The sequence below is a fragment of the Leptodactylus fuscus genome, chromosome 1 (genome assembly GCF_031893055.1).
Source record: "Leptodactylus fuscus isolate aLepFus1 chromosome 1, aLepFus1.hap2, whole genome shotgun sequence".
NCBI lineage: Eukaryota > Metazoa > Chordata > Amphibia > Anura > Leptodactylidae > Leptodactylus > Leptodactylus fuscus.
Window position 1 is genome coordinate 330335043 of NC_134265.1, and position 22713 is coordinate 330357755.

Sequence of the window (22713 nt, forward strand, 5' to 3'; positions counted from 1 at the left end):
CCAGCAAAAAGCCAATGCAGATAAAAGCCTAGTCTAAAATATCTTAGCCCAAGCCTTCAAAAACAACCCCATACCATTATCCTCCAACAAATATTACTGTGACCATTATGCATTCTGGTCAGTAATGTTCTCCAGATATCTGCCAAACCCAAGTCAGACTGCTCAAAGCATGATTCATAGCTGCAGAGCTGCACTTTTCCACTATTCCAGAGTGCCCTCCTTTATGCTACTGCGGCTGACGTCTGGCATTGCACATGGTGATCGTAGACTTGTGTGCAGCTGCTCAACCGGACAAACATTTTCATAGTTTTTATGGATGATGTCACTTCTACAGGCAGTCTAGAACTATGTAATGTAACAGAGTATAGGCAACTGTTATGTGTCTCGAGCCAAAGTGCTCCGTAGCCTCACTGCTTTGTGGCTAATGCGTTGCGTAATATCCAAATTCTCTACTTTTTGACCAAACTCATACAAAAACATACTGCTAGGTAACTTTTTATATGAAATTGGCCCTAATGTGCATTTGTATAAGTGAGAAATTAAATTGTGAGCCCATTTCGGACTGACGTGACAATATATGAGCAATACTTTAGCAGAAATGGCTAAAAAAAAATGAGGCTAATTTCAATGGTTAACAGTTTGACAGAAGGGGATGACTCACGGACTATTTTAGAGAAATCTACATCAATTTTGGCATTTCTAATTTTTAGTTGATATAAAACCAGCATACAGTCTGTGTTCTCTGACGTTTTTCCTTTTTTTGTCGACATTGAGTTACATTTCATCAGCAAGGGGAACCATGTGATTTTAAAAATTCCAGAACCCTCTCGGTACAACTTCTCTAACCATAGGGCCAACGGTGCCCAATAGTAGTGGTGGCCCCCTTAGGATAGCGGGACAGTCCTGCATTCAATGGGCTGTCCCCCTATTCCAGGTCGCTCCCCTAGTCATGACGTCAATTCATCTGTATCGTCCAGGCACAGATGAGTTGGATACAATGATGAAGCACTGAGCCGTCCGTTCCCTGCTGCACCATTCGGCCACTGTCGCTACTCCCAGTGTCTTAGGGGCAATAGTTGCAATGTCAATTAAATAACTGTTAATCCCTGAAGCTGCCGGACAGAGGAGAACAGGGAAACATGGAAGGTGAGTATTGGTGATTTGGGTTTTTTTCCATTTATACTGTGGGGTCAACCTACAGGGGACATGAATCTGTGGTGGCAACTGGAGGGAGACATAAAACTGTAGGGACACTCAGGAGGGGGACACAAAACTGTGTGGGAAACCTGGTGGGGGACATTATACTGTGGGGCCAACCAGGAAGGGGAAATTACACTGTGGGGGCAACTGGAGAGGAACACTATACCATGTGGGCAACCTGGAGGGGGATATTATACTGTGGGCACCCCAGGAGATAAACATTATACTGTAAGGGCATTGCAACCGCAGTGGGACATTACAATATGATGTCTGAAGGGCCACTGTGGTGGGACAGGTTAATGTCTAAGGGCACATTGGGGGAGAGTTTAATGTGTGGTATCACTGTGTGATGAGCCACTGAGGAGCATTATATTGTATAGGGCGACTAAGGAGGCAATATACTGTGCGAGGGCCACTAGGGGGCATTATAATTTGCATGGGTCCAGTATTTTCTGTTTCTTATGAAACTTTTGTACTGGCCCAACAATGTGTTTAAATGGCCCTGCCTGTTGGATCCCATAAGTTAAAGGAGTTGTCCCATCACAAGGATCCTATCTATACTGCTTGTTAATGTGGATGTAAGACTTTTCCTAAATACACTGCTTCAGCAAAACTGCTTTGTTTGTCCACTATCTTACTTTATTCAATTCATTGTGGCCACAGCCCTGACTTATCTGCTCAAAAGTCAAGTGATGTATCTGCTGCTCTCAGGGGGAGGGGGGAGGGGCTAAGTGCACGGGAGCGAACCTGTGTATCTAGCTATTCCTGTGTCTACACCACGTGACCTAGCTTCCTGCTCTCAGATAGGGAAGAGGAGCTGCTTTCATTTCTGAACTCGTCTTCTGTTCTCCCAGTTATCAGGTTAGCTAATTCAATTGTGTTCATTATGGCAGAGACAGGCAGTCTCTGTATGTAACACAGAATGGAGTTGCTCCTGCCTGTACTTCATAGTCCAATATTGAGGACCTTTGATGACATCACAGGCCCTTCAGCCACCCCATAGGATCACGCTATGTGGTGGGCGGAGCAACACACTACTTTGGGGCCAGAGCTAAATGGCAGGTTGCATGTGAAACCCCGCCCACCAAATGACGCAAGAAACCAGGAACAAAAGAAGATTTTACAGCAGTGAAGACTGGTGAGTATGCGACATGGGAATACCCCTTTAATGGGATTTGTCAGGATTTGGTGGGATCTATCAAAGTTGATATTTGTTGCTGTGAGCATAATAATTTATTTCTTTGTTAGGTTCTGACGGCTTGAAATTATAAACCAAAAGCCTGACATATTCTGTTGACAATTTTGTAGCATACTTTACTAACCTATGTTACTTCCTTTGAGCAGAAAGCAGGCTCTAAAGTTATCCCTAGCACCTTTGCTTTTTTGTCATCGGGTCCTTGTGTGCAACTGTGTATATTTGTCACCAGTGATGTGTACAGTGATTTTATGTTTTTAAGAAGTCAGAATTTGTGAGATTTTGGATGATACATAGCCATCCAAAATGTCCAGTGATTTTTACAATACAAATATAATGTTGTGAATAAATCCCGAGAGTTTTACCTAAAACCTGGCACCAGCAGTATGATGAGTACGACTAAGTCAGTAGACTATTTATAGGGCTAAGTGTATATACATAGAGCTGAGCTAATCTATATACCTGCATGACTGAAGTTCCAAAGCTAAAACATTCAGCATTCGTCCTCTTCACTTACTAAAGTCTAACAAACACTGCACTGCTAGTTGTTTACCTCAGAAAACCCAGTATAAAGCCTGAGAACATAGAGGGGCCCTGTTTTTAGGATCCTCAACTCTTGGTCAGAGTGAAGAAAAGGAGTGTCTCTTGCTCTGGAGGACCTGTCCTGTCCTACATTACACAGACAACTCACTCATTTAAAAGGACACTGTGTAATGCCTCACTTCTCCTGTGGTGGTGCTGTAGGGAAACTGAACACTTAAGCTACATTCAGACGAATGTTGTGAAAAACTGATGTAGTGAAGGGGCTTTTCATGACCATTTTGCATCCATAGAGTAGTCATTTTCAGGGATCCCTCATAGATTTGAGTCTACTAATGTATCCTTAAAAAGGGATAAAAAAGGGACATGTCCTTTTTTTGATGGTCCATTAAAAAAGGACCATTAAAGGGATCCTATCATTAAAATCGAATTTTTTGTCCCTAACATGTAGGAATAGCCTTAAGAAAGGCTATTCATCTCCTACCTTTTGATGTCCTCTCCACACCGCCGTTCCGTAGAAATCCCAGTTTTCGCCGGTATGCAAATGAGTTCTCTCGCAGCACAATACTGTGTAAGCGGCCATTTTCTTGTGGCCGGTGGGCATGCACAGTTGGCTTTGCCCTAGGCCCGAGGCCTACGAGTTTGAAGCCAACCCCCGGAAGAAGACACGAAGAAGACCAGTTCCTGAAGAAGATGGAGGCGGTGCTGGAGAGTTCTCTCGCAGCATTGGGAATGCCCCCAGTGCTGTTTGAGTGCTGGGGCCCGCCCCAAGTGCTGTGAGAGAACTCTTTTGCCTACCGAAGAAAAACAGGATTTCTTCTGAACAGCGGCGTGGAGAAGACATCTAAAGGTAGATGAATAGCCTTTTCTTAAGGCTATTCCTACATGTTAGGGACAAAAAATTCTGAATAGCCCCATTGAAGTCAGTGTTTTAAAAACGGGTGTGAAATGGCCATTTTTTTAACGACTGTCATATGGACATTTCTAAATCCTATTGGTCCAGATTTACTAATACTGTCTAAAAGCTAAACAGTACAAACTTATACTGGACAACCTTAAACTGCACCAAGATGTTTGACAAATCTGGTGTACTATTAGATGGTCTGGTCTAAGTTTATGCCTCCTATGAGTTAGCTTAAAAGTTCTTAGTGCATTTGTGGTACATTTTTGTCGCAGAGAGACGCAGGTTAGGCTGCACCCCTTTCCAACAAAGCCACACCCCTTTCCCACAAGACAACACAGTTTTTTGGCGCAAAATACACCAGAACTCTGGAGCATTTTGCTTGATAAATCACCCCATTGATTTCAGTGGGGCTTTTCACATGTCCGTTTTTTGGACATTATTTGCTGTCATGTGCAAGGCTAACCCACAGAGCACAGCTGATCCCTGGGGTCACTTTATGATCAACAGATTTAAAGACACTTTGAACAAGTAGAGGTTAACTTTTAATTTTTTACACAGTTTGTCATTTCAATTTTTTTTACTATTTTGCAGGGGGAGGTTTGATGAACAATTTTGTGGTATACGTTACTAACCTATTTTACTTCCTTTGAGTAGAAAGCAGGCTCTAAAGTTATCCCTAGCAACACTCTAAGCACTGCCAGGGAAAACTTTACATGTAATCCATGGTACCAGTCATGGTTGGTGAACCTGGCTACACTCATCCTAATACAGAAACGTGGGTTTTCCCACAATCCACACAAATCTCAGACAATGAATTTAGTTTTCCTGTTCACAAACATGAAACAAACATGTTGACATGAAATACTTTTAGAGAAGTGTCAGTGCCAAAATAAAGCCGTAAGAACAATGAGAATGCATACAAGCACTATGCAAACATTGTATTGGTTAGGTTAAAGAAAATTCTTGACAAGAACACCACAATCTTTTTAATCCTATAAAGAAAATGCCCTCATTGAGTCTCTACAGGAGCCAAACAGGAAAAATGTATATGTACGCCAAGTGGAAGGTCTGCGGGGGTGGTACATGGCACAGGGACTCGCTTATTCGTTTTCTGTTAAGCTCCACCCACGAGGATCTACTCAATGGATTATACACTGTATCAGTTTTGACTAGAGTACTTCCTTAAAATAGAAGTCCTGCATTCTTACTGCTGGGTGTAGTAGTGGATTTGTGATTTCATTCATAGTGCCATTTCTATGGCCATTGTAAGACAGCAGAATAATACCTGCTATTATATGTAAGGTGAAAACCGGACAGGACTATCAAAATAACTGTGATGTGTTGGTAAACACACTTCTCTATTACTTGTCAACTACATTCTCTCCTACATGACATTTATCTCAGCATAATTCCCAATGTTTCCAGACAAATATAATATAACCAACAATTTGTGTTCATTTTCCATCAGACTTCATTTGTAATATGAAATAAACTCATTTCCATCTATAAAATGTCAATTTTTACATGAAAAAGTCAGTACAGTACATAGGAGACAGATTTCATGGGAGAAGTTTTGGAAGCATTACTAGAAGGTCCTGGGTCCTAGTGCTACTGTATAGGAGGGACCCTAATCTATATAAATGATGCATTCTACTTTGGTAGGACCAACAGACCCCTTCAGGTGTCAGTATCTGGATACAATGGCTGCCTCTATATTAATAAGGGATATGATTTCTATGAAATGACAATTAGACCAGATTTTAGCACCATAACATCCTCTTCTTCCCATTGGTCTGGGTGCTCAAGTTGGGAAATTATTGGTAGACCACCCAAACCTTCCCTTCAGCCATAGTGGTAAGGACTAGAGATGAGCGAGTAGTATTCGATTGAGTAGGTATTCGATCAAATACTACGGTATTCAAAATATTCGTACTCGATCGAGTACCACTCGACATTCAAATGTAAAAGTTCGATGCAGAACCAGTATTGATTGGCCGAATGCTATACAGTCGGCCAATCAACGCTGGTTCTTCTCCTACCTTTAGAAGTCTTCTCCGTGCAGCTTCCCCGCTGCGTCTTCCGGCTCTGAATTCACTCTGCCAGGCATCGGGCCTGGGAAGAGCCGACTGCGCATGTCCGCTTGTAGTGCGGGCATGCGCAGTTGGATCTGTACAGGCCCGATGCCTGGCAGAGTGAATTTAGAGCCAGAAGACGCCGCGGGGACGCTTCACGGAGAAGGCTTCTCGGAGGATCCAGCCCGACCCTCACTCGTGGACTTGGTAAGTATAATTTGATCAAACATTGCCTACCCCTGAAACGAGCATTTTCCCCCCATAGACTACAATAGGGTTCGATATTCGATTCGAGTAGTCGAATATTGAGGGGCTACTCGAAACGAATATCAAACCTCGGACATTTTACTGTTCGCTCATCTCTAGTAAGGACCTAGAAAACTGAGATCTACATTATTTGCAGTAGCCTTTTTTTCCCCCATTTTTAATAGAGCAGTGCTTGCAACATTGCTATCAGATTCCAGATATATTATACAGTCAGGATCCAGTACCAGCTGCAGGAGTCGAAAAATCCAGCAGATTAACCCCACAGGTGCCGTAATCAATAGCGATCGTGACATCTAGGTGGATAGAGGCTTTGGCACCAGTGCCGCACCTCCGATGAGGCGACCTGAAGCGACCGCTTCAGGCGGCGCCATGCCAGGGCTCCGGGGAGGGCGGCATTTTTGCTTACCTAAGCCAGTCCAGAACAAGCTGTCCTGGACTGGCTTGGCATCACCGAGCGGTGGATTGGGGAGGCTGCTGGAGCAGCGCTGCTCCAGCAGCCTCCCCTCACGCTCAGGCAGAGAGCAGGTCCTCTCCGTGCCTGCTCTCCGCCTCCTAACGCCGGTCCGCCACGCCCCTTCGCTCCGCTCTGGCTTTCTGTCGTCCACCTCGGGCGGCGAAAAAGGCAGGTTCATCCCTGTTTGGCACCCCTTCTTTCACCCCCTTCCCATGTGTTGAAATCACAGGATACTGACGGGTTGCTACTGTATGGCAGACAAGAGGCCAATCAATGGCTTCCTGGCTGCTTTGTCTATGTACAGAAGTATTGCAGTATATTGTACAGGGGATCAAGTAATCTCAGGTTCAAGTTCCCTTATGGGACAAAAAAATAAATAAAAAGGAAAGTGAAATTTTTTTTATAAATAATTAATAAAAATAAACAAAAAACAAAACGTTCTAATGTAAACAATAGGGTAAAGAAACATATTAGGTAGCACCATGTGCTTATAAGTCCATGCAAAAAAACACACATCAGCTCTATAGAGAAGGTAGGGCTGGAGTAGGATGCTCCTAGGTGGCTGGTAAATTGATTTATCACCATATTCTGTGCACTCGTAGCCTCTTATCTACAAACCTAGCAGCGTATAAAAGCAGCAATTATTTGAGTATCTTTTCTATCCCCCTTCCTTCTTCACAGACTAACGTGTAGAAAGTAACCCTGTCTGAAACGTGGAGAAGAAAACAGATTTCTTTAAAACGCTATATTACAAAGTTTCCGATATTCACCTGTACTATTGATTTATGGAAAGTTGTTTGTAACTGTAGATACACTTTAACACCCAAACTACTCTGTGTCTTTAATAGGTTAAATAAATTCACTTTCTCATATTCTCTCCTTTCCCTCCTCTCACCACTGACGTGAATAATGTAAGCCTAGGGGCCCATAACATTGGATTTAAGCTATTCATAAGGTTTCATTACTAGAAATCCATATGAATATAATAACCTTCTCCGCACATAGTAGTGAACTAATCGCAGTGGAGAGGTCCCTGCAGCGGAGGTTTTATCAATGTACATATTCCGTCCTTGCAAAAGGTTAAAATCCTGATTCAGAAATCCTGCTGTAGCCGTTCTTACATCTCCGTCATGTCTTGGAGCTGAGTTCATGCCACAAACATTTGGCAGCTCGGTTATATGTGGCATGCCTCGGTGTAATACCACGCAGCTGTTTACTGGGTAGAAGGCCTCTCTCTGTGTGAGGAGAGGGACGGGGTGAAATGCAATCTGGAGCAAGCTGTACGACGCTAAAAGACTAATCCTGTCATTAGCAACGCCCGGCTGTAATGTTATCATACAATGAATTTTCCAAATGTATAGGCCTAGGAGGCTGGCCACATTTGGTAAGCACTATGGACATTCTCTGACTTCATATGTCCATATGGTTCCTCAATAATACGTACATTGTTGGAAATAGACTCTTGAAGGGGGTGTCTCACCATGACGACCCCGTCCATATTTACTATTTGGGTATATCAACATCATGGTGTGACACCCGCTATGTACCAGACTTGAGAGCCGCACTCTGCTTCCGAAGACCTTGTATGTCCATGTATTACGTGGCTGCCCATTCATACAAATGCACTTTCCTCTTGCTTGTTCATTGGACACTCTCGGGCCTTTCCTGATTCCTGGAGGTCCCCTCCTCTTAAAGAGAACCTTTCCCCACCTCCACCAACTCGAGCTCTTTCCATTCTTTAATATCCCACCCCCCTCCATTGATTTCAGCACAGTTTGAATTTTTTCTCTAGCCCCACCATTCCTGAGCAATCACTGCTGTTAATTTTGGTGCCTGATATGCTAACTAGACTCTCTTATATCGAGAGGGTGGTGTCAGGCTGGAGAAGGTAAAGCGGTGTATATCTGAGCTCTCTGACACCCTCTGCCTCTTATTGGAGCTCTGAGGACATGCCCCCTTAAATACCCTCTTGACTTTAGAGAGTCTAGTTAACTAACACATTGGGCAACAAAACTAACAACATTGATTGCTCAGGAATGGTGGGGGCTAGAAAGAAAATTCCAGCTGTGCTGGAATCAGTGCAGAACCTGAGTTGGTAGAGGTGGTGAAAAGCCACCCTTATCTATGGACTATGAATATTCTTTAACCAGGGAATCACTTCTTCTTATACAGTTTATATAAGAAGAGCACCATGAAAAATATGTATGTAACATTATATACTATTTACTATATTACTTTATGACCTCAAACACCTCCAAGTGTCAACATATATCTTTGTAATCAATGTCAGAGGATCCTTGGGCCCACCAGATATGTGATTCTCGAGGACCACCCTCCTTCAACACCCTAAGAAATAGACCATTGAACCTTTCAAATTTGGGCGCTGAACCGTTATTGTGTCAGAACTTGGGCTGACCACAGGATTCTCTGCTGGGCCAGTCCTACATGGTTTATAATCATATACACCAACTACGTATCTGTATATAATCTCACACTACACAGCCAGCATAGTCCACGTGACCTCGCATATCACCATATGATCAGTAGAGCTCAATTTACAAAGCACCATATGACCAACTATAACATATGATCTCTGTATATTGACAAGTTACCCTGCACACCTCCATACAGTCAATAATAATAACATTTACCACCATATACCTGATATACATCCTTGTAGCATCAGTAATCAGCAGATACCTATGCTGTGGTGTCCATGATAAGTATAAGCCCTGTGCAAGTGTATGTCTCCCATAGAAAAGGGAAAAGTGATATAGCACGCACCAAAGATGGTGGAACGGTACACTACACTTCTATCTACTCTTAAATCCACCTCAAAATCATCTCCAGATTCCTCCATCTGAACCAGCCCTAACACTCCTCATAGCCAGAGAGTGGTGTTCCTACATAGTCTGATACTGGCTGATCAATTCCAATGGAAACAATATTGCCTAGTTGTCAATTTACCAGTTTCCAGGAAGAATAACAGAGGAACATTCAACGCAAAAAGTAATTTCACGAGCAATAGAAATATTTAGTAACATAAACATGTAATAAACAAGTCCCCACTAACTCAAACTTCTTTCATTCTTGAATCAATGACTTCACTGATTTTTTTTCTCTAGCCCTCAACATTCCTGAGCAATCAATGTATTTAGTTTCAACTCCCAGTATGCTAATTAGGTGGGCGGTAGTAGATGTCTTCCTTTTTTCTGTAGCCCTCACCATTCCTGAGCAATGAACGTAGTTAGTTTCAGCTCCCAATATGCTAATTAGGTGGGCGGCCCTAGATGTCTTCTTTTTTTCTGTAGCCCTCACCATTCCTGAGCAATCAACGTAGTTATTTCCAGCTCTCAATATGCCTATTAGGTGGGCGGTCCTAGATGTCTTCCTTTTTTCTGTAGCCCTCACCATTCCTGAGCAATGAACGTAGTTATTTTCAGCTCCCAATATGCTAATTAGGTAGGCGACCCTAGATGTCATCCTTTTTTCTGTAGCCCTCACCATTCCTGAGCAATCAACGTAGTTAGTTCCAGCTCCCAATATGCTAATTAAGTGGGCGGCCCTAGATGACTTCTTTTTTTCTGTAGCCCTCACCATTCCTGAGCCATCAATGTAGTTAGTTTCAGCTCCCAATATGCTAATTAGGTGGGCGGCCCTAGATGTCTTCCTTTTTTTCTGTGGCCCTCACCATTCCTGAGCAATCAACGTAGTTAGTTCCAGCTCCTAATATGCTAATTAGGTGGGCGGCCCTAGATGTCTTCTTTTTTTCTGTAGCCCTCACCATTCCTGAGCAATCAACGTAGTTAGTTTCAGCTCCCAATATGCTAATTAGGTGGGCGGCCCTAGATGTCTTCTTTTTTTCTGTAGCCCTCACCATTCCTGAGCAATCAACGTAGTTAGTTTCAGCTCTCAATATGCTAATTAGGTGGGCGGCCCTAGATGTCTTCTTTTTTCTGTAGCCCTCCCCATTCCTCAGCAATCAACGTAGTTATTTCCAGCTCTCAATATGCTAATTAGGTGGGCGGTCCTAGATGTCTTCCTTTTTTCTGTGGCCCTCACCATTCCTGAGCAATCAACGTAGTTATTTTCAGCTCCCAATATGCTAATTAGGTGGGCGGCCCTAGATGTCTTCTTTTTTTCTGTAGCCCTCACCATTCCTGAGCAATCAACGTAGTTAGTTTCAGCTCCCAATATGCTAATTAGGTGGGTGGTCCTAGACTGTCTCCTCCAGCCCAGGACCGCCCATCTGACAGTAGAGAACCTAATTAGCATATTTACAGCATTGATTGCTTGGGATTGGTGAGGGCTAGAGAAAAAAATCCAACTGTGCCAAAATCAGTGCGGCGGGGCCTATTAAGTAATGGTGTTCGAGTTGATGGTCCCCTTTAAAAACAAGCATATCCTGACCATAGTTTTTGGTAAGCATGGTTCTTAGACCACAATATAAAATCCATGCTTCTATTCTTTCAATGCAGATGTGTGAATTGAACATCCATTCACAACTCAATTTTTTGTCCACCTTAAATGCACCGCAGTAGTCCCCCTTAAAATCCTAAAACCTCCAAGCAGAGTGCATGTACTGGCAGTGGCTCCCCTGTGTATGATAACACGCTGGTGCATATTAACTGTACAATTAGTTCTATACATTGGGCGCACACAATTATAAGGGAGCTCGGCATCATTAATTTCATGGCTACATCCTGCCTGACTTCATTCTATGCCTGCCCATGGGAGATGGCGCTCGCTACGGCACATGGCACCTCGCTCTCCTCTGCCTGACATTGGAGGGTTAGTGCTCGGGCGCAGGAGAGTTTGGAATGCCATTCATCAGGCGATTACTGCCGCTTATGTGATCAGTACAATGGCGGCCGGCTTGTCGTGTTTTGTAGCGCTCTCCGGTTACCTTCATTAATCTTTTCTAATTGTCTCAAATGAGGTTAGCTTTAAATAAGGCAACAAATGGCACATCAAAGCCGCCAAGTGACTAGGAATAGCACAAATTAGGGAATTATTCTGGATGAGATGAGCTGCTATCTAGAGTCAGATACTTTGTAATAGACCTGACAAAAAGGCTGTACAGTAGATCGAGGCTCCATGTCTTGTATGGAACAAAATTCTAAAAAAATTGCAACGTTCCTCTGTTATCCCTCCTGGAAATGTATGAACCAATGGAGAACTGGATGTTACTATACCCCTAGTCATTAAGATGTGTTCCAATATCGTCTGTCAGTACTGACTGGACAACAGGAGCATAGCTATAGGGGGTATAGGGCCTCAGGGGGCTCAAAGATCTCTCTGTAATAGAAGAAGACCCAAGTATCATAGATAGCACATGGTAAGTAGAGGCCTTGTTTCCTATTTTGCATTGAGGCCCCGTAGCTTCAAGTTACACCAATGCTGAACAGTGTTAGTGTGTAGGGATACACACAGTGTCAGAATGACAACGACAAGGAGCATTGTCTAGTTACACTATTTATATATTTCCAGGCTGAATAACAGAGGAACTGCAAAAAGTTGCTTGGTAATAGTTTATTTATGGAGAATACAAGTATTTACCAAAGCAGACAAGCAGGGTCAGATTTAGTTATCCTAGGACCAAAAGCAACATTACAGTACTGTGCAAAAGATTTAGGTAGATGTGGAAAAAATTCTGCAAAGTAAGAATGATTTCAGAACTAGAAGAGTTACTAGTTACATTTGTAAACCTGAAAAACAATTTCAAGGGAGTCTGTTACCAATACCGAGCATGTCTACCCAGCCCTGCAGGTAGGTTAGGGTCACCTGAATCATACTATGGGTTTCCCTCCGGACACAGTGACTCTGTTGCCAAGATATCGTTATTTTTGTCAATGTACAAATGAGTTCTTTGGACCAACAAGGGCATTGCTCCAAAGAGCACATTTGTATTTTCAGCAACTGAGGCAGTGATTTACAAGGGAAAAACACAGTTTGATTCAGGTTACCCTAACCTATCTATCTGCTGGGATGGGGTGATATGCTGGTTCTGATAACAGTAGCCTATCTGTCCGGTGGGTTGATATGCTGGTTCTGGTGTCCCTAACCTATCTATCTGCAGGGCTGGGTTGATATGCTGATTCTGGTGACCCTAAATTATCTATCAACACAGTTGGGTTAACATGCTGGGTTCTGGTGACCCTAACCTATCTATCTGTGAGGCAGGGTTGATAGTCCCATGGTGGGACTATTAAACAATTTTCTTATATGCTAGGTTCTGATGACCCTAACCTATCTATCTGCAGGGCTCGGGTGATATGCTGGGTCTGGTGATACTAACTTATCTATCTGCAAGGCTGGGGTGATATGCTGGTTATGGTGGCCCTAACCTATCTATCTGCAGGGCTGGATTTATATGTTGGGTTGTGGTGACCCTAACCTATCTATCTGTAGGCTGGGTTGATAAGGTTCTGGTGAGAGACCCATATTAAGACTTGAATTATTTTTTGTTTACAGTTTCCCAATACATTGTATGAAAGATTACTTACAGCCACTAAATACACCTTGTCCTGCGAAAAAAAACAAGTCTTGGCATGATATGGGTATCGTGAGAGATAGATGAGAGATAGATAGATATTAGATAGATAGATAGATAGATAGATAGATAGATAGATAGATAGGAGATAGATAGATAGATAGATAGATAGATGATAGATAGATAGATAGATAGATAGATAGATAGATAGATAGATAGGAGCAGCGCCGCACCTCCCATGAGGCGACCTGAAGCGAGCGCTTCAGGCGGCGCTATGTCAGGACCCCAGGGAGGGCGGCATTTTTTATTATCTAAGCCAGTCCAGGACAAACTGTCCTGGACTGGCTTAGCACTGAGTGGTGGTTTGGGGAGGCCACTGGAGCAGCGCTGCTCCAGCGGCCTCCCCTCACGCTCAGGCAGAGAGCAGGTCATCTCCGTGCCTGCTCTCTGCCTGCGAATGGCGCTAAGCCCCGCCCCTTCACTCCGCCACGCCCCTCGCTCCGTCCCCTCCTCCCGGGGGAGGGGGGCAGCTTTCTGTAGTTTGCCTCGGGCGGCGAAAGGGGTAGGTTCACCCCTGGATTGGAGATAGATAGATAGATAGATAGATAGGAGATAGATAGATAGATAGATGGATGGATAGATATCAAATAGATAGATAGATAGATAGATAGATAGATATCAAATAAATAGATAGATAGATAGATAGATAGATAGGAGATAGATAGATGGATGGATAGATATCAAATAAATAGATAGATAGATAGATAGATAGATAGATAGATAGATAGATAGGAGATAGATAGATAGATATCAAATAAATAGATAGATAGATAGATAGATAGATAGATAGATAGATAGATGATACATATAAGATAGATAGATAGATAGATAGATAGATAGATAGATATGAGATAGATAGATAGATAGATAGATAGATAGATAGGAGATAGATAGATAGATAGATAGATAGATAGATAGATAGGAGATAGATAGATGGATGGATAGATATCAAATAAATAGATAGATAGATAGATAGATAGATAGATAGATAGATAGATAGATAGGAGATAGATAGATAGATAGATAGATAGATATCAAATAAATAGATAGATAGATAGATAGATAGATAGATAGATAGATAGATAGGAGATAGATAGATAGATAGATAGATAGATAGATAGGAGATATATAGATAGATAGATAGATAGATAGATAGATAGATAGGAGATAGATAGATAGATAGATAGATAGATAGATAGATAATGTAATGGCTCTTCAAAGGTGAGGATGAACAAAATAAAAAAAATAAATAAACTGCAATGGTGGGAAGGGGTTTCCATTGGGCCGTTACATAATACTCCTACATGCTACAATCCCCCCGGGTCCAGAGTATAGTAACTCTCAGCAATCTGAGCCGCAGCAGACTGACTACTGAATAAGAGCTATTAATATATGACAAACAGAATATCAGGACGAATGAAGAACAGATGATCAATGGGACTGACAGGCAAAATTAGAGGCTGCGCGTCACTGTCAGAACGATGGCAGAGTATATGTAACTATTAGTCAGAGATAAAGTGACGCCATTAGACCCTATGGCCGGGAATAGACTTGTATTACTGGTGTTTTATGTAATATGTGCCCTCCAAGTCATATCATTTCACGAAGAGTGGGGGAGGGGATACGTTTCGTTACCCCAAGGGTCAGATCTATAGATAATGTGAGAGGATGCAGCTATATAGAGATCATGTTCGATAAGACTCTACTCCATGAGAAGGAACTATCTCTGCCAGTGATCCATATACATTAGCTCATGCAGAATTCAATAAATGACTTTGAAACAGAAGTCGAAAGACACATGAAGGATGGAGGGTCAGGAGTAAAGAGAGGAGGTGGAATATTTTAGGAGATCTAAAGACGTGGCGGTATCAATTTCTCCTTTGAAGTAGGTGAAAAGATTATGTACTATAGAGAAAAAGGGTATAGAGTTGTCAAGGGGGCAGAGAGAGGAGCTTAAAGGAGCCAAAGCAATGCTTACATCAATGTCAATAAGCAGTCACCCAGAAGAAAGCACGGCGTTCTAGGTGCCAGGCTAGGAGGGGGAATGGTTAAAAACTAGGGCACATTTCACATCCGTATTTATATATTCACTAGTATTGTAGCTGTAGCTTAAAGTGTAAGTAAATTTGTAATTTTTTTTTTTTTCCGTAAATCCATGGTTCAGGTTAAGCTAACAAATTTTGTAATATTCTCTATGAGAGAAAATTGCTGCCTTCTTCCACTAATCAAATCTGTACAATAGAAGTCTATGGAAAGGAGAGGAGGGAGCTCCTCAAAGCGACTCAGAGAGACTTCAGCACTAGAGAGACAGTTTTCTTTCACAACACAGCCTTCTCCTGTCAGAAATGACTCGTATAAAAGATGTGTTTTCCAAAACGCTCATGTTTTTGAAGATCGCAGCATGTCAATTCTACCTGGCGTTTTCCATATAGGTATAATAAGAAAGTCCGCAGAGGGAAATTCTGTAAAATCGCAATGAGAAATGCAATGTGTTTCCGCAGTGTTTTTTTCTGCAGAACTTTTTGCTGCTTTTCACTACATGGGGCCTAATGCATCTTTAGACTGCCTTCACACGGAATAAAGCCGGCTGCCATTCACAGCCGTACACGCGAGTGCTGCGGAAGGCTCCCGAACACTTCCCATTCGCTTCAATGGGAGCGCTCGTAAAGCCGGCGTTATGAGCGCTCCCATTGAAGTGAATGGGAAGTGTTCGGGAGCCTTCTGCTGCGCTCACATGTACGGCTGTGAATGGCAGCCCGCGTTACTCCGTGTGAGGCAGCCTTATAGTGATTTTTTTTCCGATACAGAGGTCCATATCTTGTCCTTAGACATAGATTTAAACCATAACATTCTGAGTGCACTCACGACTAGAGGGCGCTCAAGAGCTTAGTGCATATAGTTTATACATTGCATTCTATGACACAGTATGTACAAATTCCATCTAGTGGCAATTGCAGTTGGATATAGAATTGAGGAGAGTTTAATTAGTCTCAGGCTTTAATTTTCTGATTATCAAAAAGTTGCAAAGTATTTTCCAAAATATCAATGCAATGTAGGGGCATTCACAATTGCGCCCCTGTGTGCCCTGTGTCAGTCCCCTGGACACAAAGTCCTGCATGTCCGATTTTGTGTCCAGCTAACAAAACCAGAAGTGGCATACGGACGTCGCATTCAAATGAAACCAGGGAAACCATCCCCTGTCCAGTTTCTCCAGATATTAGGACAGAAACCCGTCAGACTGACACAGGGCGCAAGTGTGAATGCCCCCGTAACTGTACATAGTAAAGACTTCAGAATACATAACATATCCGGAGCAGCTTATCATAGTCCGACACTACTTACAGTATCCGCACCGCGTTCCTCCCTCAAACACAAAGCCATTGGCCACGGCTCCATAACGTCTTAAATCGGACAATTTCCACTGCCCTATAACCACCGGTGGAAGATCTCTGGCAAGAACTAAGATGTCATTGCACAGGTGAAGTGTCGCAGGTCCACTTTCTAACTTGGTGCCAGGCAATACTCCAACATGAAATCTGTGAACTGAGATGAGAAGAGAAAGATGGGCCATTATGTATTTCAGTATTCCATGAAATGTGTCCCATATTGTTGTATCTGCTTTGTTAGGGAGGAAGCATTTCAATTGCGTTGAGGTCTGGACTTTGACTGGCCATTGCCCCACTTTGATTTTTTTGATTTTTTTTTGCCATTCTGCTGTAGATTTGCTGGTATACTTGGGATCGTTGTCCAGTTACATGACCCACTTTCGGCTAAGCTTTAGCTGTTGGACAGATGGCCTCATATGTTACTCTGGAACATTGTCAGTTGAAAGTTTTTCACTTGTGAATAATCTTTTTCACTGTAGAATGATGGATTTCAAATTGTATGGGAATTGCCTTATAACCTTCCCAGTTAGATGGACAGAAACAACAAATGCTCTAAATCTCTAAGATCATTGCTGATGTCTTTCCTCCTGACCGGTAAACTGCCAAGACTTCTGCTTTTATAGAGATGGTCACATTTTCTGATGATAAAATAATCAAGGACACTTATGAGCAATACCTGGCTGCTGCTTACCCTCTTTATCCCTATGGAAGGAGTAAGGCTGAGATCTAATTTTTTGCATACTTCCTCTGCATTTTGGTGAATTTTTTGTCATGTTTTGCTATTCATCTGAGGTTATATTTCCCTAATTTTTGGACCTTCTAAGAACTAGATGCTTTTTCATTATGTCCTGATAAATAAAACAATAGAATTCATAGAGGGGTACTCGTGATTGTATTATTGGCGTCCCCAATGCTGCAAGAGAAATGTCCAGCGCCACTTTCATCTTGTTCAGGAACGGCCTCTCTGCGCGCCTTCTTTCGGAGCTGGGTTCAAACTTCTATGCATGCGCAGTTGATTCTGCCGTTGGGCCTCGGGCAGAGCCAACTATGCATGCCCGCCTGGTGTAAGCGGCCATTTTCTTGTGGCCGCTTACACAGTAAGCTGGGTAAAACACAAAAAAATGGCCATGCGCATGTGCAGTCGGCTCTGTCCGAGTCCCGATGGCATAGCCGACTGCGCATGCGTACAAGTTTGAACCCAGCTCCGGAAGAAGATGCGCAGAGAGCCCATTCCTGAAGAGGATGGAGGCAGCGCTGGATATTTTTCTCGAAGCATTGGGGACGATCCCACTGCTGCGAGAGAACTCATTTGCATGCAGACGAAAACCGTGATTTCTACCGAACAGCAGCACGGAGACGACATCTAAAGGTAGGAGAAAATAGCCTTTCTTACAGAGGACCTTTCATGGGTTTGGGCACAGGCAGTTCTATATACTGCTGGAAAGCCGACAGTGGGCTGAATTCAGTGCACTGTTGGCTTTCCCGATCTGTGCTCCGGGTAAAGGGCTATCGGTCCCAGTGCCGTAGCTCTTTACAGTCAGAAGGGCGTTCTTCACAGTCTGTCAGGAATGTCCTTCTGCACAGCAGCGCCAATAACACTGTACAGTGTCAGCGGAGAGGAACGCCCCCTCCCCTCCTGATAATACTCGTCTATGGACGAGCACTGTGAACAGAGGGAGGGGGCGTTCCTCCCCGCTCACATTATACAGCGCTATTGGAGTTGCTGTGCAGAAGGATGTTCCTGACTGACTGTGAGGAATGCCCTTCTGACTGTAAAGAGCTACGGTATCGGCAATTATTGAGGGGTCTAATATATGCAATTACTTAGAAAGTCTCGGTCTGTATATCTGTCTGTATAGAGATCTTTATTTAGGGTGACTGGTCTTGTTCTGTATTGAAGGGATCTTGGTTTTTTTTTGGAGTAACAGGATAATTGCAAATATTTACCATGACTGGAGACGGTAAAATAAATAGAGGGTATATTTGGGTGTGTTTTTAGGTAGTCTTGGTCTTTATTTAGGGGGTCCTGTGCTTGTATTTCTTTACAAATATGGTGTCTGCACAGATTCAGTGCAATCCAATGTATCAGTCTTCCGCCAATTACTCACATTTATTATTAATAGAGATGAGCGAACACTGTACGGATCAGCCGTTCCGAACAGCACGCTCCCATAGAAATGAATGGAAGCACCTGGCACGTACACTTTGCCGGCGGCCGGTCGCCGTGCCAGGTGCTTCCATTCATTTCTATGGGAGCGTGCTGTTCGGAACGGCTGATCCGAACAGTGTTCGCTCATCTCTAATTATTAACCCTATATTTTTCTCACTATATTATACAGTGACATTTATGTTTTTTGAAACCTGCACAAACCTTTTTCCTAAATTGAAACCGCTAAATTGACAGTCCACAATCCTATTAATAACCCACGAGAGGAGTCATATACAATATTTTCCGAATTCATTAGTAAGATGATGCGCTGTAATTAGAAATATGTAAATTTTACCCATAATTCACCTAGAGGCTTATACAATTTGTTACGGTTATAAATACGCTGACTTGAGAATGTACATGTCATGGAAAGACACCAATGTAAATTCCAGGCTTCAGATTAGAAGTAAATTACAAGAAAAGAACCAATGTCGCGCGGCCAAATGATTAGAACTTCTCTCTAATTAGTAACAACGTCTTCTGTAGTTTATCAAAGTTCCGGCTGCTTCTTATAGAGGATGAAAATGTCACAAAATTCCAGGAAATTCAGCAACCAAGGAATATAGAAAGTGCTAATAATTTCTACAGATTAATTGGGCATGAAAAGTAATCACTTATGCTGCAGTAACGAAGACCGCTATCATTAAACTGCCCTACCGTTATGCAATTTATACTTTAGCGCTATCGTTTTTTCATAACAAAAACTAGCAGTATAATTGTATTTTAGGCCACGGTGGTTTTCACAAGTCATTGTTACAGATAGTAATGGTGGCACGTTGCGGCAAGAACAGGGCAAGGGACTAGGGAAGCAATAGAGCGACAGGGGACTGGTAAGATAGGTCTTACTCATTTTATTTTATACCGTTGAAAGCTGTTTTCACCTCCTCCACCAATTCCCATTCTTTGCAGTCTTTAATAGGAACTTCTCTACTGATTCCAAAGCAGTCCCGACCCTTCCTGAGCGACCACTGTAGTTAGTTTTGGCACCTGATCTGCCAATTATTATCACTACTGTCAGGTAGGGGGTGTCAGGCAGGAGCAGGCAAGAGGAGAATATATACTTATGCTCCTCTGCCCAACACCATCTACTTAACAGTAGAGATGAGCGAACAGTGTTCTATCGAACACATGTTCGATTGGATATCAGGGTGTTCGCTATGTTCGAATCGAATCGAACACCGCGTGGTAAAGTGCGCCAAAATTCGATTCCCCTCCCACCTTCCCTGGCGCCTTTTTTGCACCAATAACAGCGCAGGGGAGGTGGGACAGGAACTACGACACCGGGGGCATTGAAAAAAATTGGAAAAAGTCATTGGCTGCCGAAATCAGGTGACCTCCATTTTAGACGAATAGTGGATTTCAAATCCGGGTCATATGAGAATGTGAACTTTGTGACTATGAGACAGGGATAGCTGTACAGGCAGGGATAGCTAGGGATAACCTTTATTTAGGGGGGAATGTTATTAAAAATAACTTTTTGGGGCTCTATCGGGTGTGTAATTGTGATTTTTGTGAGATAAACTTTTTCCCATAGGGATGCATTGGCCAGCGCTGATTGGCCGAATTCCGTACTCTGGCCAATCAGTGCTGGCCAATGCATTCTATTAGCTTGATGAAGCAGAGTGTGCACAAGGGTTCAAGCGCACCCTCGGCTCTGATGTAGCAGAGCCGAGGCTGCACAAGGGTTCAAGCGCACCCTCGGCTCTGATGTAGGAGAGCCGAGGGTGCACTTGAACCCTTGTGCACCCTCAGCTCTGCTACATCAGAGCCGAGGGTGCGCTTGAACCCTTGTGCACACTCTGCTTCATCAAGCTAATAGAATGCATTGGCCAGCGCTGATTGGCCAATGTATTCTATTAGCCTGATGAAGTAGAGCTGAATGTGTGTGCTAAGCACACACATTCAGCTCTACTTCATCGGGCTAATAGAATGCATTGGCCAGCGCTGATTGGCCAGAGTACGGAACTCGACCAATCAGCGCTGGCTCTGCTGGAGGAGGCGGAGTCTAAGATCGCTCCACACCAGTCTCCATTCAGGTCCGACCTTAGACTCCGCCTCCTCCGGCAGAGCCAGCGCTGATTGGCCGAAGGCTGGCCAATGCATTCCTATGCGAATGCAGAGACTTAGCAGTGCTGAGTCAGTTTTGCTCAACTACACATCTGATGCACACTCGGCACTGCTACATCAGATGTAGCAATCTGATGTAGCAGAGCCGAGGGTGCACTAGAACCCCTGTGCAAACTCAGTTCACGCTAATAGAATGCATTGGCCAGCGCTGATTGGCCAATGCATTCTATTAGCCCGATGAAGTAGAGCTGAATGTGTGTGCTAAGCACACTCATTCAGCACTGCTTCATCACGCCAATACAATGCATTAGCCAGTGCTGATTGGCCAGAGTACGGAATTCGGCCAATCAGCGCTGGCCAATGCATTCTATTAGCCCGATGAAGTAGAGCTGAATGTGTGTGCTAAGCACACACATTCAGCACTGCTTCATCACGCCAATACAATGCATTAGCCAGTGCTGATTGGCCAGAGTACGGAATTCGGTCAATCAGCGCTGGCCAATGCATTCTATTAGCCCGATGAAGTAGAGCTGAATGTGTGTGCTAAGCACACACATTCAGCACTGCTTCATCACGCCAATACAATGAATTAGCCAGTGCTGATTGGCCGAATTCCGTACTCTGGCCAATCAGCGCTGGCTCTGCTGGAGGAGGCGGAGTCTAAGGTCGGACCTGAATGGAGACTGGTGTGGAGCGATCTTAGACTCCGCCTCCTCCAGCAGAGCCAGCGCTGATTGGCCGAATTCCGTACTCTGGCCAATCAGCGCTGGCCAATGCATTCTATTAGCCCGATGAAGTAGAGCTGAATGTGTGTGCTAAGCACACACATTCAGCACTGCTTCATCACGCCAATACAATGCATTAGCCAGTGCTGATTGGCCAGAGTACGGAATTCGGCCAATCAGCGCTGGCTCTGCTGGAGGAGGCGGAGTCTAACGTCAGACCTGAATGGAGACTGGTGTGGAGCGATCTTAGACTCCGCCTCCTCCAGCAGAGCCAGCGCTGAATGGCCGAATTCCGTACTCTGGCCAATCAGCACTGGCTAATGCATTGTATTGGCGTGATGAAGCAGTGCTGAATGTGTGTGCTTAGCACACACATTCAGCTCTACTTCATCGGGCTAATAGAATGCATTGGCCAGCGCTGATTGGCCGAATTCCGTACTCTGGCCAATCAGCACTGGCTAATGCATTGTATTGGCGTGATGAAGCAGTGCTGAATGTGTGTGCTTAGCACACACATTCAGCTCTACTTCATCGGGCTAATAGAATGCATTGGCCAGCGCTGATTGGCCGAATTCCGTACTCTGGCCAATCAGCACTGGCTAATGCATTGTATTGGCGTGATGAAGCAGTGCTGAATGTGTGTGCTTAGCACACACATTCAGCTCTACTTCATCGGGCTAATAGAATGCATTGGCCAGCGCTGATTGGCCGAATTCCGTACTCTGGCCAATCAGCACTGGCTAATGCATTGTATTGGCGTGATGAAGCAGTGCTGAATGTGTGTGCTTAGCACACACATTCAGCTCTGCTTCATCGGGCTAATAGAATGCATTGGCCAGCGCTGATTGGCCGAATTCCGTACTCTGGCCAATCAGCACTGGCTAATGCATTGTATTGGCGTGATGAAGCAGTGCTGAATGTGTGTGCTTAGCACACACATTCAGCTCTACTTCATCAGGCTAATAGAATGCATTGGCCAGCGCTGATTGGCCGAATTCCGTACTCTGGCCAATCAGCACTGGCTAATGCATTGTATTGGCGTGATGAAGCAGTGCTGAATGTGTGTGCTTAGCACACACATTCAGCTCTACTTCATCGGGCTAATAGAATGCATTGGCCAGCGCTGATTGGCCGAATTCCG

General features: G+C 43.7%; 1 protein-coding gene across 3 annotated transcripts in view; it reads right to left on the reverse strand.

Moving 5' to 3' along the window:
- The window catches only part of DOK7 (docking protein 7), an 86602-nt gene that overhangs the window by 50835 nt on the left and 13054 nt on the right, over window positions 1-22713 (reverse strand). For all 3 annotated transcript variants that reach the window (XM_075261096.1, XM_075261094.1, XM_075261095.1), the window contains exon 4: window positions 16528-16728. In XM_075261096.1, the coding sequence (XP_075117197.1) occupies window positions 16528-16728 (201 nt within the window). The remainder of the gene's footprint in view (window positions 1-16527; window positions 16729-22713) is intronic.